Here is a 27,255-nt window from a genome sequence, read left to right on the forward strand (position 1 = left end):
CACGGTCTGCACCAGGCTCCATCCTCGGGCCCCGTCTGCATTCCCTCAACACTCATTTCATACTCACAATCACCCATGAGTTCAGTGCTAGTCATGTCCCTGTTTTATAGGAAAGGAAACTGAGGCCTAGGAAACCCTTTCTCGAGGTCACCCCATGGTGAGCAGTGGAGCAGGGGTTTGGCCTGGGTGGTTTGACTCCAGATTCAAAAAGGAAAAGAGATTTGGAAGAAGGGGTTCGGCCTGTGGAACCAGACAGCATGTGTCTGAACCTAGACTCCTCCCCCAGCTGGCCAAGTGACCTGGGCAAGTTATCTGAACCTCAGTTTTCCCATCTGTTAAATGGGAAGGATAAGACATGGTGCGTGTAGGGCTCCAGGCACACAGAGGTATTTAATAATGAGAGCAGCTAACATTTCTAACCTGCCCCTTGCTTTCTGCACACACTTGGAGTTATGTAACATTTTGCTTGGTTGATTTACACTCATCATAATTCAGAATTCAGCCTGGAGACACCACCTCGCCCACAAGCTTTCTCTGCAGAACGTGCAGCGAGGGAGGCGAGCGTATGTCCACGGGCGCACCATGCGAAGGGAGCGGGCAGACAGGGTGCGTGGCCACACGTGGCTAGTGGCCACTCTGTCCAACAGCACAAAATAGACCAGAAAGTTCCACAGGACAGCTCTGATCTAGGCCATGCAGAGCCTCACAGACTCCAGAACAGAGGGAAACGTGCTCATTCAGTCGGGACACTTTCTTAGAACAATCACCTGCTTTCCTCCCAAGGACACAAACGACAGTTATCACAGTTGTTAACTTTATTGAATAAAGGAGTCCCAGTCTGCTGAAATGCTTCCAGATTGCTGATTTTGCATCATCAAATCGATAAACTGATTAGTCAAAGAAAAATCACCCCCTGGCCATCCCATTCCATCCCCCACCGATCACTAATCATTTTTAGAGATAAAGCGATGCATTCATATCCAGAAAATTAATCACACGTGACTTTCCGTGTGTCTCAAATTATGTCAAATTTGACTCATTTCATTGAAAGAAAATCACTCTTTGCTGCAAACTCCTTCAGAACAACGCTGCTGGTTATGAGATGAGGGAAGGCCCCGTCCGGGTACCAGAGCAGCGCCCCAGCAGGTGAAGCGGCTGGAGCACCTGCTGGGGGCTGGGGGCTGACACAAGCCACACCCTACAGCTTTGAGACCACCGGTGGGTCCCTGGCATCAGTCTCCAGCCACTCAATGAGGATCCGATTTAACTCGGTGGGCCTGGAAAGGGAATAGAAGGCGATTCACACCTGTCTGGACCCACTCACCTCACTCACACAGAGGCAGAGGTGGCCAAGCAAGCGGCTTATTGGAGGTGAATGGGGGCTCCTGAGGTCCCCCACGCAGGGACCCCCCATCTCCTTACTTCTCCGTCTGTGTCCAGTGTCCACAATCATTAATGTGTCCCCTTTTCAGATGGGGGATCTGGAAGAAAACCCCACCCAGAAAGGTAAATGGCAGAAGACAAATGGCCTGGTTTCAGGTTACCAGTGTGACAGAGACCCCTGTGAGCAGGCCACTTCTTCTCTGCTCCCCCTGGGCCAGTCCCCTAAAAATGCTGCATTATTCAGGAAAGGAATGACCACCGACTGAGCTCCTACTATGTGCTGGGTGCCCCACATGCATTGCCTTAGTTAACCTTGATCAGGATCCTGTGAGTAATAGGAAGGCTCAGAGAGGTTAGGTAACTAGCCCAAGGCCACACAGAAGGGCTGAGCTAAGATTCAAATCTGGGCTGACCCATACTCATCACAACGGACTGCCTCCCTTGAGAACCATTAGGACTCCGCCCATTCACTGCCCGTCCCCTTCCTGGGCTGCCTCCCTCCTCCTGGTCTGTGTGCCAGGCTGTCCGGCCTCCCTTTTGGAACCTAAATCCCCAAAGTGGGTCACAGTCCTTCCTTGACTGGCTCTGCAGCTGTCCTTGGCAGCATCCCTGGAAATGCACTCTCTGCCACGCCACGTGAGGCTACAAAGCCACGGTCAAGGGCAGACGGATGCTCCCAGCATCCACTTGCAGGCCTCTCCATCCCTAGCAACCTCCATGCTTTCCGCCGAATGCGCTTTCAACCCGCAGGTTGGACACCTGTCACACTCCCCTTCGACGGCCCCCACGCCCATGGGTCCACACAGCTCAGGCCGGCCCAGCAGGCTCAGCAAAGCCTCCCAGCCGCATTAGCGTCCTGTGTCCTCTGAGCTCTCTCATCCATCCTTGCTTTTCCTCAGCCTGTCTCTCTCTCTGCCAGGCACAACTTGGGAGTTCATCCAGGCCAGGGGCAGTGGCCAGCACCTCTGTGACGCCCTCGCTCCCAGCCGTGCCCTCGTCTGCACCACCCTCCTGCCTGTGGGGTTAACTGCTGGACGGCGGGCTCCTGTGGGGCGGGGTCTGTACCGTATCACCTCCCTGGTACACAGCACTGACCCAACTCATCTCAGGCAAGTGGCCCAACCCAAAATCCCACTCTGCATCCTCACAGGCACCGGTGTCCTCTTCGAGGAAGCACTGATGACCCCGGGGCAGGACCACTCCCTTACCCAGTCCTCCATATGCTTGGACAGCTCAGGAACAAGCACAAAGTCCTTCTCCACGGTGACCATCAGGGCCGGAATCAGGATCTGGGGAAGGATAACGGAAGTAGGAGCAGCCGGAAGGGGGAAGAGACGGTCTCTTCTGGAGCCCTCGGCACCCGGGCCCTCCCTCACCCGGGCAAGGGGATATTCTTTATGTTCACGCCCTCCGGGTGGCTTCCTTCACTATTAACTGTCCCTCAAAAGACCCCCACAGCACCCCGGTGGTCTGGCTTTGCTTCCATCATGCTTTGTACGGAGGAGGCATCAGTGTAACTGAAGGTCTGAAGGGCTGGGGAGATTGAGAGGTAGAAACTGTCAGGTATGAAAGAAGCTACAGGGACTTATTGTACCACATGGGGATTACAGCCAAGATTTTATAATAACTGTAAGTGGAGCATAATCTTTAAAAATTGTGAACCACTATATTGTGCCCCTGTGACTTATATATTGTACAGCAACTATACTTCAATAAAAATAAAGAAAGAAAAAAATGCTGACAGATTTAAAAAAAAATTTTTTAATAAAATGATGGTGTGAGAGATTAGAAAATGTCTATCTTCGTCTCTGTCCCCGGTTCCCAGCACAGAGCTCCTGAAACCCTTGTAAGTTCCTAAGTGACAAGAGCACTAAGAGCATCTTTCGTTCTAACGAGGTGACGCCGCGGGGCTCCTGGATGGGCGCTGGCGGCCAGAAAGCGCAAGCCACGGTTAGAAGCTTGGAATTTTCAGCCACCCCTCCCCCGCCTTGGAAGGGGAGAGGGGAAAAGGGCTGGAAACGGAGTTAATAATTGATCGAGTCTCCATAAAAATTCATACAATTTCAGTAGGTTGGAGCTCGGAGAGCTTCCAGGTTGGTGAACTCATCCACACCAGGAGGGGAGCACACCCCCGCTGCGTGGGGACAGAAGCTCCTGGGCTGGGGACCCTCCCAGACCTCACCCGATGTGTCTCCTCATCTGGTGGTTCACGTTTAATAAGCTGGTAAACATAAGTGTTTCCTCACAGTTCTGTGAGCTGCCCTAGCAAATTAACGGACCCAAGGAGGGGGTCCTGGGAACCTCAGAGTTACAGCCAATCGGTTGGAAGTGCAGGTAAGAACCTGGACTTGGGACTGGCATCTGAATTGGAGTGCAGTCCTGCAGGACTGAGACCTTAGCCTGTGGGAGCTGGCGCTGTCACCAAAGAGATACTGTCAGAACTGAGTTATGCCGTAGGGCATCCAGCGAGTGTCGCAGAGAATTGCCTGGTGGTGTGGGAAACCCCACACACACTTGGTGACAAGGAGTGTCAGAAGGCCAGTGTTTTGTGTGAAAGTAAAGGAGGCACACAAAAGGAAAGGACTGGGTTTTCTCACGGGGACAGATTCAGCCGTGAAGTGAGCACAGAGTGTGTGTGTGCGCGTGTAAGTAAGAGCACGTGTGTGGCCCGCTCTGTGTGACTGATGTTCGTGGGACCAGACAGCTCCAGAAAGGAGGAAAGATGCCCTTGGATGGAGATTAACATTCCTTTTCTTCGAATGAAGTGGATGCCTGACAAGAGCAGCTGGCGTGTGACTGGGCTGACCACACCATTATCAGTGTGACATTAAAGGCAGCAAAAAAGGCTCCACTTTTATCTGCTGATAAACGGAACACCGAAAGGTCAAGGTCGAGAGAGCCTCCCTTTATTCTCTGTTCTCATGCTCCCATTACAATTGCCCAACAGCCTTCAGTGTCCCTGGTTAAGGAATGTGCACCATTTTTCACCTCCGTGCAGAGCCATATAACCCTCGCTGCTCCCCTCCTCCAAGGCGTGAAGAACCAGGGGATGTTCAGAAGTGATTTTATGGTTGAAATAAATCCCGAGTCAGCTGTGGGGGTGTGTAGACTCTAGAATGTTCTAAGTCAAAATGCAAAGTGGTGGTGGAGGCGTGGGAGGAGGTGGGAGAGGGGGAAGCCCTCTGGGGACCCTCCCAGACCTCATCTGATGGAAGGAAACCACAGAATAAGACGTTCCCATCCTTACCACCATCGGGGTTCACTTCCCCAAAGACCTGACCTCATCTCTCACGCTTGGAGCGAGTTTGCCAATCAAACTGCGGTTTTGTCATTTTCATCCATCCCAGATTAGAGTCGTGAGAAGGCAAAAAAGCATTAATTGAACCACTACTATATGCCAGGATGTGTTCTAACTAAGCATTTTATTGGTGTCAACCCATTTTATCTTTAAGCAGCTCCAGAGGTAGGCCATTCTTGCCTTTCCATATCACAGAAGTGGCAACGGAGAACAGAGTGATTAAGTGCCTTCCCCAGAGTCACACAGAGGTGAGCTCCCAGGCTGACTGGCTGCCCAGCCTGCTCTTAACCGCTATGTTTCATGCTCTGCTTCCTCAAGACCTAACCCCATGAGGTCGCCCTCACCTGCTTCATTTGCCCGGTATTCCTAAGGTCTAGCACAGTTCCCGGCACAGAGAGGGTGTTCATACATTTGACTGAATCAAGGAAGTGACCAGGGCTGCCAAGTGAGCCGAGGAACGTGAACACACAATTTCCCTTAGGTTTTTAATATTTTAAGTGAAAACAGAGGGCCCCTGTTTACTCCCCTTGCAGACCCAGAAATTGGAAACCCATCTCTGCTTGACCAGTGAGGGAGCTGAGACTCACACTGACTTGGTCAAGGTGACGCAGCCAGAGACTAAAGCCCCGTCTCTCTGACAGCACGCAATGCTCTTTCCGGAAGTTACCCTGGACCACCTGTGCTCTGAGCCAGGGCATCACCGGGAGACCTGGACCTTTCAGACCGATGCTGTAGTCACCTGAAAAGACCTTTGTTCTGTCCCCTCTGCCACCCTCTGCCATTCCAAGAGAAACATCAGCAAAAGAGGTCCTAAAGGATCCCGGAGTGGAGGCATTTCCAAAACGACCCCCGGAAGCCCCCAGGGTAAGGTTTATGGGGGAGGGAGGATCACCAGACTCACCTTCCTTCCCAAGGCTTTGCAGCCCCACTGCCAGTTCCTTTCCATGTTCCGGTACCAGTTTAGAGGACCCCTGGGAGGGGCAGATCAGGGAAGAAAAAGAGGAAAGCTTGAGCTACAGACCCCTCCCATCCCCCGGCAACCAGCTGCACAGAGCCGGTCTTCCTGGGAAGAGCAAAGGCTCCTGCAGCGGGAAGAGAACAGAGCCCGGGATCACGCCCTGTTGCCCCGCGCGCTCGCTGGGCTTTATCCATCACAGCCCAGCGCAGGCACAGGGCCGGGCGGAGGGCTGACAGCCGCTGTAGCCGGCATCCAGCAACACCCAGACGCCAGCCCGACCGGACCGGACCCTCCACTTCCTCCCAGGGCTGTCTCGAAGTGGGGTGGGGAGCTTGAGCAGCCACAGCCATTCCCCTGCCCCAGGGAACCCACAGAAAAGGGACAAAGGGACACCGGGAGTCCCTTCCACCTAATGGGCTGTCGGGAGGTGATGCAGAGGTGCCACCTCAGGACAGGCGGGGTGGCTCCAAGGCTGTACCTAGAACACCCCCCCATCCTCAGGCTTGGTGGGGGTTGGGGCTGTCCAGCCCTTGAGGTTTCCCCAGTGAAAAAGAGGGCCTTGAACGAGCCACGTGCCCTTCTGGGACTTCTAGTTTTCCCTCCTGTACACGGAAGGGCCAGATCTGATTACTTCTCCACTCCCTTCCTGAGCACATCTGTTCCCGAGTCTGAGACTCTTAAATTGTCACCCATGTTAAAAAAAAAAAAAGAGAGAGAGAGAGAGAAACTTAAGGAAGAGTTGCAATTGTGGTGCAGAAGACACTGGGCCGAAAGGGCCACCATGAGTGTTCACGGCCAAGGCTGCCACTCCGTGAACTTACAGGCGGGGCTGATGAAGCTGGGGCGGCTGTGGGTCTCCTTCTGCACCCCTGGGTCTAAATGAAGGATGGGGTGTGAAGAGAGATGCACAGGGAGAGGAGGAGGACGGAAATGCAGGAGCGCCCTCGAGGGACTTGTGAGCTTCAAAGATTCGTGATATCCAAGTATTTGAAGGACGATGAGGAAAAGGGGCTGTTAGAGTGATTCTTAGTGGTTCCAGGGCAGGGCCCAGAACCACAGCATGAAAACAGACCTGAGAAAAAGGAATGAAGTCCTGGCACAGACCACACCATGGACAAACCCGAGAACATTCTGAACGAAGGACGCCAAGCACCGGGGACCACATGGTGCAAGATTCCATTTGTGTGAGATGACCAGAATAGGCAGGTCCGGGGGCCGGAGAGCAGACTGGTGAGTGCCCAGGACTAGGGGACCGGGGGGGGGGGTGACTGCAAAAGGGAACAGAGCTGCTTTTTGGGTGATGAAAACAGTCTAAAATGGATCGTGATGATGATGGCAGAGCTCCACGGAAAGATAAAAAATCGCTGAATTGTACTCTTTCAGTGGGTGAATTCTATGCTTTGTGAGTTAGAGCTCAGGAAAGTGTTAAATGTATAAATATGAGAGGTCTCTAGCCTGCCCTCCTCCCCCAACATGTATGCAATTTTTGAGTTTCTGTGGGTTTTTGTGTTTTTCTGAAGAGCTCAGAGCTGTCCTCTGATGCTCACAGAGGTCACGACTGAAAAAGGGTGAAAAACATCTGCACCGAGGGGGCCGCATAAGGGATAACAAACAGAACTCTCCAAACTACAGCAGGCTGAGTATCGTCAGATAGTGAGCCTCCCGACACTGAAGGCATTCAAGCAGGAGCTGGCCAGGAATTCATGGGGGCTGAGCCAGAGGGGCACTGGACCTCGCCCTGTACTGTGACAGCAGAGCACCCTCTCTGCTAACACTCTCTCTGGTGTTTGGGGCACTGTTCTCTTTACCTGAAACCGGACTTCTTGAACTGCTGCACGTAGAACTGGATGTCCTCCTCGGTGACCATCCTGCTGAGGCTGGGCTCCTCTGGGGTGTTCACAAAGAGTCCTCCTGCAAAAAGCCACGCCTTTCCTCTCCCATAGCCCGGGAGCAAGTGTCTGTGTTCTAATGCCAGCGTTCCCACTTGAGGTCAGGCACCTAACTGCCTCTCCCATCCTGTCTGAACTCTCCTCACGCTCCTTCATTTGTGCTCTCTTTCCCACGATGACCCACTCAGTCTCGAGCTCCAAGTCCTTGCTCTTACTGTCATCCTGGAACCCGAGGGTATCACACACACAGGCTGTAACTTCTAGGACGAAACCTACCCCTCCTCTCCTTCGAACGCAGCGCAGTTCTAGGATGACACCCTTTTCCATTTCTGGGCCCTGTCAGCCTCCAGCCATCCTCTCCCCTAGATGACACCTTTTCTAAATAGTTTAACAGTTATGTTCTTTTTTCAATATCTCCACTGAGACTCTTGGAGTTTTCACAAGTCCATGCTCTGATTTTTGCCTTAGTCTAGAGGAAAATCCAGGACAAGGAAGAAAGCACGCTATTGCTCTCTGCAGGCTCATGGACCCTTGATATGAAATTCTATCTTCTTTTCAGAGGCTACATGGTGTCCCTGAAGTCCCCAGGCCCTGTGGGGAGGGCAGCTCGTGATGGTGACTGACAGCCCAGGGACCAGTGCCTTTTCCTGGGCAACAGCCCCACGGGTATTAATGCTGGTGCATGAATGGGACCGGCGCACTATTTCTAAGCTCTCAGAGCCTCGCTGGTGGTACAGGTGCTCAGGAGATACATCAAAGGGGTATATGATCAGGGTTCCTCCCTTGCTCTCCATCCCCCTAGGCAGGTGTCCTGGCTGCTGCTGCTCAGGCTTCTGGGACCCCCCTCCCCACCAGCTCTCCTCCCTTTATTATTGCTTTCTGCTTCCTTAAGAGACTGGGGCTCCCTGAGGGCAAGGATTCTGCCTCGTACATTTAGGTACCTGCGCCTGCCTCACACCAAACAAGCACTCAGAATGTTTGAGGAATGGAGGAATGAACAAGTGACTATGTAAATGAGTGAGGGGTGGAGGGAGGGAATGGAGAGCTGTCCTTGACCATCGAGAGAAGCCGTTGGGCTCAGCAGAGTTTAACCCCAGCCTGGCCACTTTGGACAGATTCTGTGACTCTTCTGCGACACATTTTCCTCCCCTGCAGGATAGAGACACCAGTGGGAGTTTGGGCCATGTCACAAGGGTTATAAGTCATTTATTTAAAGGGGGCTGGTCCAGTGTTTGATGCACACAGGAGGTACTCCAACAAGTGGCAGTGATCATGGTTAATAAAAATACAAGGGATGATGGCGAAGCCAGAGTTGGGGCCGAACACTGCCCAATTCAGGAGCTCCAGTCTCCTCCCGGCCCTGGCTCCTCACTTATATCCAAGCCAGGAGTGAGAACAGGGCTGTCTTCACAGAACAAAACTGACTCTGATGGAGGGAAGGCAAGGGCACTATGACAGAGGAGCCCCAGCTGAGGGTCTAGCCTGATTTCTGCTCTGCCTGCACCAGGTGACTTTGCAGCAGTCAGTTCCTATCCTGGGCCTCGGTTCTAATCAGCAGAGGGTGAGATTCCTCTAAACTCTTACTGTTTAAGATCTTCAATCCAAAACTCCGTGGGGGAAAAAAAACCCGGGGCTGTGTGGTCAGCCCAGGGTCGGGGTGAGTGCAAACCACCAGTAGGAACCTTTATTAAACAAGTCATAGTTAAGGGGCGGCAGGCAGCTGCTTCTGCCCACAGCCGTCAGATGGAGAAAGACTCATTTAACGCTCAGCTGGTTCCTGCCGTGGCCCTCCTGCCACCCTTCCCTCCTAAGAATGTCTCTTACCCACTTCACGGACTTTGTTCACGGTGAGAAAAGTCTGGAGGGAGAAAAGTTAGAAAAGATGTCATGGATGAAGCAAAGGAAATATGCAAGAACAGGTCATCTAAAAACCCTATGAGTACCAGCAAACTATACCACCATGCTAAATGCCCAAGAGCGAGGCAGGTCCTCAGCATCAAAGCTGAGGCAGCTCACAACCAAGTTCCAGGCCAAGGCTGCTCGTGGGTGCTTGCAGGTAATGTTAAGGACGCGGGTGTATCAACCAATGGAACAAGAGATGAGACCTTAGGTCTAAGGCAGGTGGGAAGCTAAACATGAGAGCCTCTCTGCCCCTCCACAGTGAATTCAGTCAATCTGGGCTATCAGTTAAAGGGTGGACTAGAGAAAAACCCACTTATCATGACAAAGAGATGTCAAAGGATTTGGTCCATTCAGTTTGGTACCAGAAAAAAAACAAAAAACACCAAATAAAGCTTCCTTAGGAATTCATAGCCACAAGCCTGCCTTTGCGCATGTTTGAGTTTGAACTGACACTATCTGTGAGATCTGGAAACCACCAGGAAGTGAAGTAAACAGCAACAGCCAAAGTGAGCCTGGGCGGGTCAAGCCGGCAGGATGCCTGGCAGAAGAAACAAACGCTAAACCGCACAGGAGGGCCATTTCCTCCATCCCAGTGGAAGCAGGTTGGTGCAGATTAAGTGATGCTGAAGATGAGCCCACAAACCAAAATTACAAAATTCCCTCCCCCACCCTCCAACACGAGGCCCCATTACAAGGGACAGAAAACACAGCGAACAATAAAACAAGACGCTCCAAGAACACCAAATAATAGAACTTGAAGAGGAAGAGAGAGAGAGAGAGAGAATGAAAAATGAGTATGCTTAAAACAGTTAAAGACAAAAGAAGGAACTGAACAAGCTTAGAACAAGACTTAGAGATAAGAATGATTTGAAAAAGAACCAAATACAACTTCCAAAAATTAAACCACAGTGGGGAAGGTATAGCTCAAGTGGTAGAGCACATGCTTAGCACGCACAAGGTCCTGGGTTCAATCCCCACCTCTTCCAAAATATAAATAAATAAACCTAAAAAAAAAAATTAAACAACAACAAAAAAATCTGTTCACTGAAATTAAAAAGAAAACCTCAGAGATGGGTTAAACTACTGATCAGCTGCGACTAAAAGACAAATAATCCCCAAGAAGTTAGCCCTCGGGCTGATTTCTTATAAGCAATGATAGAAGCTTCTAGAAGAAAACAATTGTCAACCTAGAATGCAATACTCAGATAAACTGTTCTTCAAGAGTGAAAGCAAAATAAAGATATTTTCAGGCCAAAAATCTATGAGTTTACTGCTAGCAGACTCTTGTTGAGAGTACTACCAAAGGAGGTACCTCAGGAAGAAAGAAACTGAACTCAGTATAAAAGAGTGAGATGCCAGAAGTGGCCAGCAAAGCACCTGGCAAAAATTGGGAAGTAAAGCAACCCCAGTGGCAGTGACTCCCAACATGTGCGACAGGAGGGTGGGTTACTGTGTTAAAGCAGTCTAGCAGTGGTTGTTTAAGAAAAGGGTTTGAGACAGCAATTAATTCTGGACTTTGATAGACAATGATGCCTATGGAAAGGGTAATGGTAAAACAGTAGAATTTCTAAACTGTCGCCATGATCTTTCATTAAGTTGCAAAGCCCTACTGGTGTGTGACAGTGAAGGTGTGACCTTTCCCCATTAATGAAGGGACTGGTGGAGTGAGGACCCCAACTGCCCTGACTAGAGAAGTCAAAGGGAAGAAGGCAAGTTGCTCATTCCCAGACCCTGACACCAACCAACCCCCTACATCCTCCCAGGGAAGCAATCTGGGGTCCCCCCACCCCTCCCCACATGCCCCTTACCTCATCATGTGTTCTGAAGAAGCTTCTGAAAGTCCGATTCAGGTTCTGCTCCAGCTCAGCCTCAGCCACTCCCTAAAACAACCAAGGAAGAAAAATGAAGGGCTTGGCGGAGATCTTGAAAACCGATCTGACCAAAAGCAGTACGTCCCCAACCTCTGTCCCATCCAGGCCAAGTTTCATTAGAAGTGCATGAATTTGCATTTTCACATTGAAACACCTTTTTTTTAAGTTTCAAATACAATATGAGATGCTGACAGTGGTCCCCCCACCCCTCCCAGCACCTGGGAGGTGGGTTAATGAAAGTGGCTTTCTTTTCTTTTCTGCTTTTCAGAATTCCTACAAGGAGAATGTTTACTTATATTAATTCTTTTAAGGGAACAGGGGAAGGGCTGGTGGAGGAATGAGGAGTTTGGGGGCTGAAGGGTAGGGGAGGAGTGGAGGAAGGTTCCAAGGATTCCTAGAAGCCAAGGTAGTTCCATTTATGCAGCTTATGTTGCTGTGGTAATATTCAATGGAATACTACTCAGCCATAAAAAGAACAAACTAATGCCATTTGGAGCAACATGGATGGACCTGGATATTGTCATACTAAGTGAAATAAGCCAGAAAGAGAAAGAAAAATACCACGTGATATCACTTATATGTGGAATCTAAAAAAAAAAATGACAAACTTATTTATAAAACAGAAACAGACTCACAGACATAGAAAACAAATTTATGGTTACCAGAGGGGAAAGGGGGTAGGAAGGGATAAATTAGGAGTTCGGGAACTGCAGATACTAAAGACTATATGTAAAATAGATAAACAGCAAGGTCCCACTGTATAGCACAAGGAACTATATTCAATGCCTATTACAATAGCCTCTAATGAAAAATAATATGAAAAGGATATACACACACACACACACGTATATATATATACACATATACATTATACGTCTGTGTGTGTGTATATAAGTAAATCACACTGCTGTATACCAGAAATTAACACAACATTGTAAACTGACTATACTTCAATAAACAAAATAAAACAAAACCAACTCCTTTGATTTGGGCCTAAATTGTCTCCCCGGGGAAAGGTCAGTAAGGTTTCTTTTGTTAAGGCGCTGGGTCACACATCCTTTGTGCTCTCAGGTCTTTCCCCTTCACAGGAGCTCATGTTGCTACATTTAATTGCTTAATCTACACCCGATTCTTTGGCCCTTTCCAGGTCTCTGGCTTGTGCACGACTGGACAGTTCTGACTTGAACTGGCTTCATTACTAAGAGAGCAACGTACTCTGGTCCTGAGGGTGAGGCCAGGGCTGGACAAGAGATTCTCGCTGGAAACTCAGGGTCTGTACCTGTCTTCTCCCCACCCACCTCCTTCTTACCCCAACCCCCCATCCAGGAGTGTTTCCAGACACTAAGAACTGGGGGTGGAGGGGCAGGTGGCAAGGGGCTTCAATACCCACCAGTGGACCCTAATCTACAGTCTGGGTCTGCTGGGTCCATGGTGTTTTCGGGCATAAAAGGAAAATCTGTATCCAGTCTTTCTTTTCTGGAAACTGACAGCCCTTGAACCTGAAAGCTGTTTCAGAAACAGTGCGAAGAGAGACAGTTAAAAGTCCCCGAGGCAGGGATGCCCCAGGGACAACTGCTCAGAAATAATAAAGATCCATCCAACATAATCCCTGAGGGGACCAGTGTCATCGGAAGACACGAGTAAGAGTATGGCTGTGTGTCTTGGTCATTTCGGGCTGCTTTAACACAACACCACAGATTGGGTGGCTTGTAGACACAGATGTTTGTTTCTCACAATCTGGAGACTGCGAAGTCCAAGATTAAGGTGCCAGCAGATTCGCTGTCTGGTGAGAGCTAGTTGCCCAGTTCCAAGATGACCATCTTCTCACTGTGTCCTCACAGCAGAAGAGGTGAAGGAGCTCTCCGAGGTCTCTTCTGTAAGGGCACTAATGCCATCCATGAGGGCTCCACCCTCAAGCCCTAATCATCTCCCAGAGAGCCCACTCCTAATGCCATCACATCAGGGGTTAAGATTTCAATATATGAATTGGTTTGGGGTGGGGGGTGACACAAACATTGGGTCTAGAGCACAGTGCGAGCCTACTTTTTGTCTCCTCCTTTCCAACTGCTCACCTGAACGAACTCAAGCACCAGCTAAACTGAGTTGCAGGATGCTTTCTGAATGGGTGTCTTACCTTCTCACCCTCCTGGTTTAACACATTGTAACCATCACCAAGAATACCTATTTCCCTCAGTTTGGCCTTCAAGAAGCCTTCAACACCTGTCCCAAACACTGCTTTCTCCATGAAGTCCCACCTTCCCCTGTTGCGATAAAATTACTCTCCTTGGATCCCACAGAGTCTTGAATGTGCTCCCCTGGGACCACCCCGAGAGCAGAGAAGCATCCACGCATCTTACTTCCAGGAGCATCTGTGATCAGTCTTCGATGGAGTAGTGGCTGAAGAGATGTTCATCCCTCTCCTCCTAGTGATGTTCCCGGAGCGAAGGGTCCTGCAAGCCACGTCGCATGGCATTCTAATGGCCAGCAGCTCTCAGACCCTACCCACTTTCAGAGGTCCCTCTACGATGCACTCATTTATTCTGCACACTGGCTGGTGCGAGAGCTCTGGATCTGAGAGACAGCAGTGCTGCAGGCAAGGAAGTATTTATCACCAAGCAGTGCTGAATCTGCGGCTGGAGATTTTCTGATGACAGCAATGTCAGTGTGTTAATTACAATCCCCTTACATCTGTAAGATTCAGTTACAACAGAGAATCAATCGTGGCCTTCTGCCATGTGACGAATGCCAAGGCAAGAGACAGCCATGACAGGCAGTCCATTTTAAGCAATCAATCAATGCCCTGCTCAGCCCTGCGTGTTGCCTTGGGTCACTAGTCCTATTTTTTGAGAGCAGTCCCCATCCCAGAAGCGGCTGCTTTTCACGAGTTCGAGATGTGTTTGTGCGTGTGGAGGACTCTCCGAGTCCAGAGGTCTAAATGGGCTGCCGGCCTCAAACAGTCCTTAAAAGAGCAAACGAATGTTGACAAGAGTCAATAAAAAATCAAAGAGAGCCCAAAGGCAAATAAGTCTGTCCACCCACATGAAAGCATTTCAGAGCAACAGGGGTGATGAGGACAAAGGTGAGGGCTGGAAAGCGGAGAAGATAAGAGCCTCTGTGCTCTGGTCCTGTGCCCTGGTGACACGTCGGACTCTCTGTAATTTATAAAAGGTGAGACCCTATTTTTAAGTCCCACAGACCAATGACAAGCCTCCCGTCTGTCCAAATGAATGGGGCTCCTCCCTTGGTTCTCCTGATCATACGAATTAAAGGATGAACTTTGGAATCCAACACACAGGGTTTCAGGCCCCACTACTAATACTTATTAACTGGACAACTTCATCTTGCAGATTCTCAGTTTCGTCACCTGTAACATGGGAGTTTTGTAAGGATTATAGGAGATAATGCCTGTTTCCTACAATGCCTGATACAGAAGAGAGATGCTGGTAAATGGTGATTATTGTTACTATTATTATCTCCATCATGAGAATTACCTAACTGCATAAGAATTGTGTATTTTTGGATTGGATCCCCTCACAAGGCTGTGAATTTCTTAGGGACACACACTGTATCTTATTCATATTTTTATTCCCACCGAGGTAGCATCATTAATAGTAGGTACCCAACAAAGGCTAGAAGGATGGGAAGAAGAAAGGGAAGAAGAGAGGGAAAAAGGAAGGAAGAACGTGAGATAAAGACTTTGGTGGGAACGTCTTCTAGATGACCACTCGGACTGTGGCTTTTCTTTGTCTGCTCTTCACTGCAAGCTCATTTTCACCAAAGGTGTGAAATAAATTCATATTTTATGGAAGGACAAGAAAAATGTAAACATAAAAAAATTTTCTTTGCCCTTTGGCTTCCTCCCCACCCCCTCCTCGACCTGTGCTTTGTGTATCTGCATTATGCACTGACCAAACATCCCCAAGGGCAGAAATTCCTGCTCAACCATAAAGAGCAACCTTCTCTTAGCATCAACAGGACAACTCCTTCAAAGATAATATTCCTTCTTAATCTTACAAGGGCCCACGATGACCCATCACTCCCTACTCGCTGGATTGTATAAACTGTCAACAATATGTCATTGTAATGTACAGCCCTCTGTCTCAAAAAATGTAACTGTGTTTTGAGCTCTAATGGGCAGAACAGTTCTCGGAACTTTCTGAGAGGCTCTTCCCAGGTTATAACCCTCAATTTGGCGCGAATAAAATTTTCCATCTCTTTCTTACTTAAATCGACTGATTTTTTTCATCAACAAAGGTAATTCACCTCCAGGCTTGAGGTCGAGGGAAGCAGGAAACCTGCGGAACGAAGGCAAATGAAGGAATCTGCTCTACTGTTACCCAAAAGCTACCACCTGGGGCCGGCAACTGAAGACCGCTCTAGGTTTTAAGAAACACTCCTAGAACAATGCGTTTGGAACTCCAGGCATCCTGGAGCTTAGTCTCAGGGTACTCTGAGGCTGTTTAAGGAGAAAGACTGCCTAAGAGTCAACTTAGAGCAAGAACTTGAGGTATAAGACACCGACCTTGGAGAATCATCAGAATCTCTTGGCCTCTCCTACTAACCTGCCCCCTCTTTCCCCCTCCTCTTTAAGCTTGAAATTACAGAAGCTCATATCTAGAAGGAAACTTCTAATTCTCTTTTCCTTTGTTTCCATGGCTTCCAGACAGAGCCTCTCTATAGCTTTGCCCTGACTCCAACTCCAATATTTCCAACTGCCTGATAAAATGTCCCTACGCACATCTGGTTGCACTTTCCAATGTGATCATTAAAATTAACGGTAAAAATTAATAATGTAGTTTTTGACGGCATATGTTTTTCATTCATACTCCAGCATCGTAATCCACCATAGTGAACTGAACAGAAGACCCCGAAAAGATATGTCCAAGACCAAAAGCACAGCACCCGTGAATGTGCCCTTATTTGGGAACAGGGTCTCTGTGATGTAACGGAGTTAGGGTCTCTAGATGAGGAATGATCCTACAAATCCAGGTAGGCCAAGGATTTCTGGCGACCACCAGAAGCTAAGAGAGAGGAATGGAATGGGGGCTCCCTCAGAGCCCCCGGAGAGAACCAACCCTGGTAACATCCTGATTTCAGACTTTTTGCCTCTAGAACTGTGAGAATAAATCTCTTGTTTTAAACCACCGAGTCTGTCGTAATTTGTTACGGCAGCCCTAGGTCAATAACTCATCACCTCAAGAAGTCTCTTGATTGAAGGGGTGGGCGAGGAGGGAAAGGAATAAGGGTCCACATCACCTCTGGGTTCAGTGGGGCCGGGCACCCACCTGGCAGCCGGGTGACAGGTGTGCGGACACCGGTGGGGCATCCGGAGATTCCCAGCACCAAAGTGCCCTGGCTTCTCCTCCCCCCACCTCAGTGACTCCCTGGGCACCTGTTCAGCTCACGGCAGAGGAGCCCCAGAAAGGGAAGGTACAGTGGGGAAGACCAGTTCTGCCCAGACTTCTCACCCGCTGCGCTGGCAGGGGTGGAGAACTCCACGACCTTATTTGCGGAGGAGGTTCCTACAGCTGTTCTCTCCAAGAGGTAGATCAGGTCTGCATCAGAAGGTGCACTTAATTGGGTCTATTGTTTCACTGCTCAGACAGTGGAGACAGCCACTTAGATTAAATAACAGCTCGCGCAAAGCACGAGCTCAGGCAGCATCCGTCCCTCTACAGCTCACAGCACTAGACACTGTCTCCGAGCGAAGGCTCAGAGCATCCCTTTAATCTAAGGGTTGCGGCCAGCAGCTCTGCTTCCTGCTCTGTCTACCTCAGTAACAATTACCTGAATTCCTCTAAAACTCTGGGGGCAGAGTTCTCTCAAAATAGGTCAGAAAACCTGGCTGGGGAGGTTGTCCCTACAGTTGAAGATGCCAGTGGGTAAAGTCACCTGAAGTCTGGGCACAAAGAGAAAACTGTTTAGCAGCGTCTGCAGTTTGGCCGGGCAGACAAGAGGGAGATGTGTCGGCCCCAGAGAGGCTGCGTGAAGCCATGTTCCCTGGGTGGGCTCTTTGGTTCTGCACAGCAGCACCGAGTTGGAAGGCCGGCTTACGGAGGCAGACCCTCAGGTAGAGACGCGACCTCAGCCCAAGCCAGGAGGATTATAAACGGCCAAGCTGGAAACGAGAACTCCGGACTTCACAGCCCTCAGTGTTTGGTTCTTTTCACTCTAACACTATATTACCCATCTGAGAAAACAAAAAGCAAATGCCAGGAGTTTTCCATGGAAGGCACAGAAGCTAAAGTCATGGTGGTTAAAGAGCTGGCGAATAAGTTAGCACACGGTGACACTTTCTTTTAAAACGTATTATTCAGCCGTAAAAAACAATCAAAATAATGTTCCTCAGCAGAAGACTGGGTAAGTAAATCCTGGTCCATCTGTACAAGGAAGCACCTAGCAGCCATTAACAAGAACAAGGTAAATTATAATGTACCGACAGGCAGATCTGTCCAAGATCTAGTAAATGAAAAAGCGGCATGGTTCCATTTATATTAAATACTATATATATATATAAAAATATATATTATAAATAAAAAAATATATAAAAATATATAAATAAAATATGTATGTATATGTGTGTACATATATACACACATATACACACACTCATGTACACATTCACACTTAAAAGCACAGTTTAAAAATGTCTCGGGAATACTCACTAAATCATTCACAGTAGCTAGACTAGTTCTACAGGAATGAAGGGGGATTTGACTTTTTACTTTACACAATTCAGTTTTTTTTTTTAAGGCAGCAAGCACGAATTCCTTAAAAAAAAAAATGATGTCACAAACCACCAGCTGAAGGAACTACCGTGTTCCAAGAATTAAGGAAGACTCAGCACCGTGAAGGAAGAGAAGAAATGACTTGCGGATGTTAGAGGCGCCCTTCCGTCAGGCGAAACCACTGCCTGTAATCTCCTCTCCCACATTTTCTCTCTGTCCCCTAGTTTCTCAGCTGGTTAAATACTTATATGTGGGATTTGGTGCTTGAAATATGTCTATAGCTTCCCCTATGGTTCCACACACACACCTGTGTGCACCATACACTCTTCCCCAAAGAAATAAAAATACAAACACACTGTGAGGGGGACGTAAGGAGGAACCAGGGTTGCGGGTGGGAGAGAGGACAAGGTGAGCAAGGCACACTGGACAGGCCCGACTTGGGGGGCAAAGGGGCTGTGAGATGCCCCCTGGCTCAGCAAGGATGTTAAGAATCCTAAGATTTAAGAAATGGGGCAGGTCATACTGAATTTATTCAGCTGATTCTATCTTTGCTGTTCAGAGCTGCCTCCCCCTCCTCCCTTTCTTAAGTACACAAATGCAAAGCCTGTAATCCTTTCTCTGAGAAGGAAAGAAAAACACACCTTTCCACCGGACTTGGCAAATTCACAGGATGGGACAACACACTGGCTAAGAGCGTGGGGAGCTGGATCTTAACCCGGAGTTTGTCTAAGCTGCAACTAGACCATCCTTTTTCAGATGAGAAAACAGAGGACCAGAGATAGGAAGGGACTTGGTCAGCCTGTTTCCTTCGTGAGTAGGTAGCAGGCATGCTGGCAGGACCCCAGCGAATGGTTTTCCTTAAGACCCAGCTCTGAGCCTTTCCTGACCAATCTCAGCTGCTGGCTTCACCCAAGCTGGTTCCCGGGGCCTTTTAGTGGCCAGATCACTAACTTGAATAACCTTTCCCTGCCAAAAGGCTTTGTTCTTAAGAACAAAACCATCCCCAAATGCTGGCAATGGAACAGTAAAGCTACTGATTGTTTTTTACAATTCTAACAACTTTTGAAACTAAAAACCTTTGTGGTCCCAGGGCTGCAATCTGTCAGCGTCTTTCCCCTGAGGGTATCCTGGTTTGCTCCTCCCCTCTCTGCTTGGATGCACAGGTCACACAAATAAAGTCCAAACCCCCTCCATGTGTGGCTTAAGAGGAGGCATGTGGGCTTTGAAATCAAACAAGACTAGGTCAACATCCTGACCCCGTCACGTACCTGGTCTCAAGCCAGTGAGTGAACCTCCCAGGGGCTCTGCTTCTTCAGCTGAAAAGACGGGAGAGAACGCCACGGTGCTCTTGTGAGCAGAACCACCCGGCTTGCAGGCGCTCAAAAAAGCAGTAGTTGCAACCCAAGTGTCCATCGAGGGATGGACGGATGCACAAAGTGGTGTCCGCACATACGATGGCACAGGATTCAGCCTTAAAAAGGCAGGGCATTCTGACACAGACTACAACGTGGACAAGCCTGGAGGGCATTCTGCTAAGTGAAATAAGCCAGACACAAAAGGACAAAGACTGTATGATTCCATTTATATGAGGTCGCTAGAGCAGTCAGTTCACAGAGACGGAAGGTAGAGGGTGGCTGCCAGGGGCTGGGGGAGAGGAGAATGCGGAGTTAGTGTTTGATGGGGACAGAGTTTCAGTTCTGCAAGATGAAAAGAGTTTTAGGCATGGATGGCGGGCGGGGATGGCTGCACAGCAATGTGAATGTACTTAATGCCACCAAACGGTACCCTTAATTGGTTAAGACGGTAAGTTTTGCATCATATGTATTTTAGCATCATTTTGAACGTAATAAAGAAAAACAGTTTTCAATGAGCTGAATTCTGTTGATAAATACCCTACATGGAGTTTGAGCAAAACAATAGACAGTGAAACTATTACTTCCCTTTTTCTATCTCCTATAATTAAAACAACTTAAAAAATAAAAAGCAGTAATTCTTAAAGTATTGTCTGCAGACCATTGGGGGATCCTGAGGTCCTTTCACGGGATCCATGACAAAACACTTTCGTAACAATGCTGACATATTATCTATCCTCTTTGTTCTCATAAGCATGCTATGGAGTTTTCCAGAGGCTCCCACACCACGTGCCATCCCAACAGACTGAATGCAGAAGTAGATAGGAGGGTCCGTCTGTCTGTATTAAGCCAGACATAAAAGAGGTTGGAAAAATGTAAAACAATGCTACAATTCTCACTAAATCTTTAAGGAAAATAAAGATTTAAAAAAATTAAAATGTTACTTATATCGACATGGGCACATTACTTTTTTACGTGAATTAACTTTTAAATTTCAATATCGAGAATGGTTAACACCAAGAGAGACAACCTACATTAACTAAAGCTCTTTGAGGTTCCCTAATCATTTTTGAAGAGTGCAGAGGGGGCCTGGGGTCAGAAAATCTGAGGATCACTGGAATAAAGGGAAACTCAGCAAGACGGTCTGTGCCCTGCGCCATCCATTCCAGCCACCCTGGACTGGAGCCAGCTGCGCAGAGGTCTCTGGTTCACCGAGAAGGATGGCTGTCTGCCCACCACTACCTGGGAAATGGCTGGATTTCCCGCCTCCTGGGGCTACAGTTGTGCTTCACAAGGTGTGGCTCCAGGACCAGTAGCAACAGCACCACCAAAGAAATGTGAATCCTTTGGACCCAACAAAACCTACTGAGCCGGACCTCCGGGGCTGGTGTCCAGCGCTCTGTGTTGTAACTAGCCTTCCAGGTGACTCTGAGCATGCTGACGTTTGAGGATCATCGGGCTAGAGAATCACAGAAACAGGCTGAGCGTCACAGGAGGCAGCTGTCAGAGCTGGGAGGTGATGTGCACAGGGGCTGCCTGGGGGACCTCGTTAAAAAGCATACGCTTGTTGGGCGGATCGCAAAGGGGGGCCGTGAGTCTGCACTTGTAGCAAACTCCCAGGAGACACTGATGCTGCTGCCCGTCCCTGTACCTCACCTGAAACTCCAGGGCCATCCAGTGCAGCCTCTCTTAGCTTTTACTGAATTGGGAAGGTTCTGATGAAAGCGAGGGACTCTTCCTGGGAGTCCCAGGAATGCACGAATTAAACTCTGTGGGTAATTTCCAGATGTTCCAGACCTTCTAAGTTTCGGCTTAAGGATCTTTGGTTAGGCACTCTTGCTCCTGTCTCCATGACATTGATCCCTGAATTAAGGAGTTTCGAAGGCATTCTGAGTCATTTTTCCCCTGAGACTGGCAGCCCCTTCTGTCTCACACCCATCCACCCAAATCCTACTCGCACGCCTGGGTCCAGTTCAAATGCCCTCTCCTTTGCTAAAAATTAACTATGTTTTCTTGTGGGCTCCGAGAGTGAGCTGTACCTCCATTACAGTCCTTTCTGCTGCCTTTTTCCCCAGGGACTGGTTACCTGTCTGTCTCCCCAAGACTTGTTTAAGCCCTCAGAGGTTGCTACTCATCTCTCGATGACCCCCTGACACTGGCACATGACAGACAGTGCCCAGGGATTTGCGAGATGAATTGATTCTTCATGAGACACACTAGTCAAAACATCTCTCACATTTACACACCCTTGTCATGCTCAAGCCCTCACCCACTTAACGGGCATCTCTGTTTCACAGTAGATACGAGCCTTCTCATGAATGTCCAACTCAAAAGGATAAGAAAGAGAAAATGGAAAAAGAGGTGGAAGAGAAAGCAGTGGGCATGAAACCCTCCTCTCCCTCCAGATGCTCCACAGGGTGCCCCAGCCATGGGGCCAGAGTGTGAAGAGCCTGTCCTAACCCCGTGCCCAGGGCGTGGGGAATGGGCCGGGGAAGAAGGTGGAGGTGAGGCATCTGAAGTGATGGAGGAGCCTGGTGTGGTCTTCTGGGCAGAGGGAGGGGGTGGGGGCCGAGCAGAGCCAGAGACTGAAAAAGGGTCAGATAAGAGGTGAGAGGGACCCAAATAGGATCTCCACGCTCTTCCGTAGGGGTGGTTCCCTTCCCAATTCCTAAAGGCTGATGTAGCTGCCACTCAAGAACCCAGAACCACCACCTCGTTTCTCTCCCCATCACCACATACTCCTCCAGCGTGAGATGCACTTGGGTGATGCAAATTGCTGGGAAAAGGTGGCAGGCGGTGCATCACGCCCTAGCCTGGGATTCCGACTTCTAGTCCAGCTGAAAGAATTTTCAGGAGCCATCTATGATGGGGCGCTGAACCTACTACGATTCTTTACTACTTCCGGCATCGACTACAAACTCGGCTGCTTTCCAGGCCTCTCACAAGAGCCTCCTCCTGCCTGTTCCACAAGCCCAGGTCTCACTCCCAACAGGTCAGTGTCTCACAGTCCCCACCCTTCACCCTCACAGTCGCCATCTGTTATGGGCTGAACTGTGTGTCCCCCAAATTCCGATGAAGTTCTCAACCCAGGACCTCAGGATGCGACTGTGTTTGGAGGCAAGGTCTTTAAAGTAAAATGAGGTCATTAGAGTGGGCCTGATCGAGCATGACTGTGTCCTCGTAAGAAGAGGACATCTGGACAGAGACACACGTACAGAAGATAGTGAGAACGGGGCCGTCCACAAACCAAGCAGAGCAGCGCTAGAAGAAACCAGCTGTGCAGACACCGTGATCTCGGACTTCCCACCTCTAGAGCAGTGAGATAAAACTTCTGCTGTCTAAGCGCCCCCTATCTGTGGCACTTTGTTATGGCAGCCCTTAGCTGACTCATACATCGTCTAAATCATCTTTATCTCTCAAGACCAAGGTTACTTCAAACTAATTAAAGACATTATGATGCAGTTCAAGCCATGGAAGCTCACAAGCTCCCAGGCTCCGGGCTGTGGCGGCGGGGCCCTGGCCTCCGGGGAAGTGTGACACTCAGGCATCTTTTTATGATGCTGCTGAGGCTTCTGGGGTCTTAACTGAATGAGCCAGGTTATTGCTTCCATCAAAGTTCCTCTTTCAAGGCTCCATTTTATTAATTTAAAATGTTCTTAGAGAAAAGTTACTCGCCAAATCAAAACTGGAAACGGTTGTGACCCTCGCTGGAAATGGTACCTCCCAGGAGAAGCAGACGGGCAAGGGTGTGACGAGAGATGCTCCCGAGTTCTTTGTTAATTAATTCCATCCATTCTTCTCTCTTTGGAGTGTTAGGAAACATTTTTTATCCTCTTTGGAATTACCCAGACATAGCTGGGCATTGGGGTTCAGAGCCCCCAAACAGATGGGGGAACAGCAGGTGCCCCCCATCGATGAAGACGGCTGCCAGGTCGGGGGCAGTCGGGTCAGACGATGCCGACTCTTGATGCTGCTGTCAGCGAATCCAGTGACAGGCAGCAGCCACACCCAGCACCCAGCACCCAAACTCCAGGGGGCACTTCTGAAAGGCATCTTGGGCTTGTGGCACATGGGTGATACCCAGAAACCTCCAACATCTCTCAAAGGACGCTGGAGGGAGGGGGCTGGTGCAGGGCTCTTAGGCTCTGCTGCTCTGTCACTCCTTGGTAAGCAGAGGTGGCAGGTCCCTGGCAGGTGCCAGGAGCCGTCACCAACAAGAGGTAGGTTTCACCAGCCTTTCAGTTAGAGAACGAACAGGAGGCAGCTCCAAACCAGTGCTAAGTCTCCCACATCACAACCTTGGAGAAGCAAGAGAGCCCCACGTACCATCCCCATCCTCTCGTCCCCCTCACCACCCCAAACACACACAAGGAAATGCACCATCGTCTGGGAAGAACTGGCCGAGCTCTGGGGTCGGCTTCACCTGAGCCCCTCTGAACTCATTTCCCAGCGATGCCACAGAATATTCAAGGGCACAGAGCTAAATTAGACCAACGGGGAGAAGGAGAGAGGGAGGGGAAAGCGGAATGGAAATCTTGCTGGGATCATTGCTCGCAGGGCCCCAAACCTACCGGTTCCTGGAAGTAGAGCTGGTAATCGTAAACGGGGTTGGCTTTGATGAGCTCCATCACAGACAGCTTGGGATTTGCTGGCCTGAAGGGGGTATTCAAACTGGCCACTGCCCTGCAGAAAGAAGAGGCACTGAGACACAGACCCCATAAGTAGACTCTAGTCTGCAAGGACCAGAAAGGACCGTATGTGTCAAAACCTAAGCTCAGAGCGGGAAAGCACGAAATGCAAGATCTCACATGCATCAGAGACCACACTTCCTGGCTTGCAGCACCGTGGTTTGTTTCCCACTGAACTGCAGCATTTCTTCTCTACTTGCCTTAGACAAAGACACACACACACACACACGACATGTGTATCAGCCTTGACTGGAATACATGCACCCAGCCATCTTTCTCTGGTTTTAACAACACACTCATCGTTCTCTTAGGGAAGCAGAGATGGCTGCTAGGGATGATGTTTTCATTAATTTGCTAAGATCTGAGGCTCACAGTGGCTTAACTGCAGTTGCCAGCTCAGATGAGGTGTGGCCACAAAGACCCCCTGATTCCCAGATTCAAAACCCATCATCTGAAAGCTCCCACTGGGGCCATTCTGAGAATGATAACCGGTGATGTGACGGTGATGGTGAAATGCCATTCTAGCCCGACGTCTGTCCAGCGTTTGGCTGGCTAAATGGTCAGCAGGAGTTATCGTTACCACTTTGCAGTTGAAGAAACCAAGGCCTAACGGGTGAAGTGATCTGTCACTGGGCAGTTCAGGGCAAATGTGAAAGCCGTGTTTGCTGACTCTGGTCAGGGCTGCAGTCTCTCCTGGTAGTCAGCTCTATGAAGCTGACACCCGCTGCTGCCCCACCCGCTCCCCTCCAAGTCCACCCTCACCCCGCCTCACTGCCACCGGCTACACAGGAGCTCTTCGTCCTGGTGACTGGGCCTTGCGCCTAAGACAGGAGCTCATAAGCCCTCCCTCCTGACGCGTCAACAAGCGAAGAAGTGTAGGTGTGACCCTCCCAGATAACCTGTCGTTTTTGAGAAGTATGCTGGAATTCAAGATCTGAGGAAGGATGCTCATGGGAATCCACATCCAGTGTTCCCAAAGCAGTGATGCCCGGGGCCTCCTTACCTCACCCTCTCAGGGTAGAAGAGGGCCATGTTCCACACCAGCGCGCCTCCCCAGTCGTGGCCGATGAACACGGCTTGAGAGATGCCCTAGGAGGACAAAGACAGGGGCCGGGTGTGGGCAGGTTTCTGGGGGGTGGGGGAGGGGTGCTTAGAGCCCGAGGCCCCACCCTCAGTCATCAGCCCCTTCCTTCCTTCACTTCCTGGGGACGCCTCCGCTCCCAGCGGCTGCCATCTTGAAGCCCCCTTCCCGCACACAAGCCCCCAGACCCTCCGCACAAATGACTAGCCTTTTAAATTTTCTTAGAAGACTGAGGACGCTGCCCACGAGTTCCCTCCCCCCACTACCTTCCCTCAGGTCAAAACTGGTTTCACCTCTCTTCCTCCCTTTTGTCCTAGTTACTATGACTTACCTCCTTTCCCATGTTCATCTTTCATTGAGTGGTATTATTCTATTCCCATCCCTTTGGGACCTTCTCTCCCTCAAAGCCTCAGAAGCACCTTTTATCTCCCTGTTGCCATCCACGCCTTCCTCTCCTCTGCTGCCGTAACAATGAATGGCAATTGCTCCCTTTCAGGAAGGAACGACTGTGTCCCAGGCCCTGTGCTTCGTGCTTACATCCGTTATCTGGAACCTTCCAGTAACTTTCTGATACACATTTTACAAGCAGGAAGACAGGCTCATGGCAGTTAGGTGACTTGCCCAAGTCTGCACGGACAGTAAAGGGTGGAGCCACCATTCAGACCCAGGTCTCCCAACCTGACATCGGGCTCTCTCATCTGTCCCCCGAGCTGACCACATTAGGGCCTTCAGATCTTCCCTGGCCCCACTACCATCTGGACAAGTGGGCCCTTGACTCAGCTCTCTGCCCTCATCCTGTCTCCTTTTGTGCTGTCCTGTGTCTCACAATGGTCTACACCAGTTGCCTCCCGAACGACCTTCTTGAGGCCCTCCAGCCTGGCTTCTTCCCTGCTACCCCGAGTCCACTGAAACTCGCCTTTCAAAGGCTATTCATCACAAATAATCATTTTCCCCCCTCTTGGTTCTCACTCCTCTGACAGTTCTGCAGCACCAGGCGTTTCCTTGAAACATTCTTCCCTGGGCTTCTGTGACACTGTGCTTTCCAGACTCTTCTTCCTCCCTGAGCTCTATTCCCTCTCTACCTCTCACATGGGACCACCCCACGGCTCAGCCTTCAGGCCTGCATTTGGGGACCTCGTCTACTCCAGTGGCTTCAACGACCACCTCATCTGGTCATCCAGGTCACACAGGCTGGCCCAACCTCCTTCTATGTGTCCCGGTCATGACCAGGGATGGACACCTGACCCAGCCGGCCAGCAACCACTGAGACTCCTTTACAACAAACTGAGTAAGAGACATTCCCAGCCAGCTGGAAATCTTCTAGATAAAGTCAGGACTGGGGCGGCCACACTGAGCTACAAGCTCTTTGCTGTCCTCCATCAGACTCAAAAGTTCCAAAGCCAGTCCCATGTGACTGAGATTGTGCAGAAGGTGGGGACATGACACCTTCACCTCGTTTCCTACACCAGGCCTTGCTGTCGATCTGGAACTTCTGTCATCTCAGAATCTTCTCTCAACACTCACATCCAATCAACAGGTGATATATCCCGCTGCTTTGAGGTCCTCTCTTAGCTCCCCCTGCACTGTCAGTGTTCTGGCCCAGCCCTCCTCCCCCTCAGTCCCCCGACCAGGCCGCGGAGTCTCCATTCTGCCACGTGACCTGATGGAGGATGGGAGGAGGGCCTTCCTGAGTCACAGTCTCAGGAGCGTGTGGGTGCTCGGCAGAAGCACGTTCTCAGATGACCCTGTTGATTACTTTCATTGGGTTTGACACTCCAAACAATGTTAAATGAAGCCATTAGATTTCAGGTATTTCAAAAGGGATGGACGTTTTAAAAAGTTGTGAACTATCAGCCTATGGGGTAGTTCCCAAACGTCTTAACCTGGCGCTAAGGTTCTCCACCATGGTTCAAAGCCAACAGAGATAACCTATTCCCTAGAAGATGCTTTTCATGCAACAGAACCCAAAACAAACTCATCTCTATATTCTCCAAACCTTCTCTGTCTTTGTGTTTCCTCCTGACCAACCACCCCTCCTCCCACTGCCCCAAAGCCTGCCTTTCCCTGCTCAGGCCTCCAGGGCTCCAACAGCTCACACCTTCAAA

The 27,255-nt window shown here is 49.7% G+C and overlaps 1 protein-coding gene across 1 annotated transcript in view; it reads right to left on the reverse strand.

The window, feature by feature from the left end:
• Positions 1-792: 792 nt before the first annotated feature.
• Positions 793-27,255, reverse strand: part of EPHX2 (epoxide hydrolase 2) — a 49,673-nt gene continuing 23,210 nt past the window's right edge. Inside the window, exons 11-19 of the mRNA XM_006203204.4 lie at positions 25,073-25,158; positions 23,953-24,064; positions 11,239-11,310; positions 9,353-9,386; positions 7,448-7,550; positions 5,583-5,652; positions 2,592-2,672; positions 1,423-1,481; positions 793-1,277 (exon numbers count right to left, since the gene is read on the reverse strand). Coding sequence (XP_006203266.2) covers positions 1,199-1,277; positions 1,423-1,481; positions 2,592-2,672; positions 5,583-5,652; positions 7,448-7,550; positions 9,353-9,386; positions 11,239-11,310; positions 23,953-24,064; positions 25,073-25,158 — 696 coding nt within the window. The 3' untranslated portion in view covers positions 793-1,198. The remainder of the gene's footprint in view (positions 1,278-1,422; positions 1,482-2,591; positions 2,673-5,582; positions 5,653-7,447; positions 7,551-9,352; positions 9,387-11,238; positions 11,311-23,952; positions 24,065-25,072; positions 25,159-27,255) is intronic.

The sequence above is a fragment of the Vicugna pacos genome, chromosome 31 (genome assembly GCF_048564905.1).
Source record: "Vicugna pacos chromosome 31, VicPac4, whole genome shotgun sequence".
In the NCBI taxonomy this organism is placed as follows: domain Eukaryota; kingdom Metazoa; phylum Chordata; class Mammalia; order Artiodactyla; family Camelidae; genus Vicugna; species Vicugna pacos.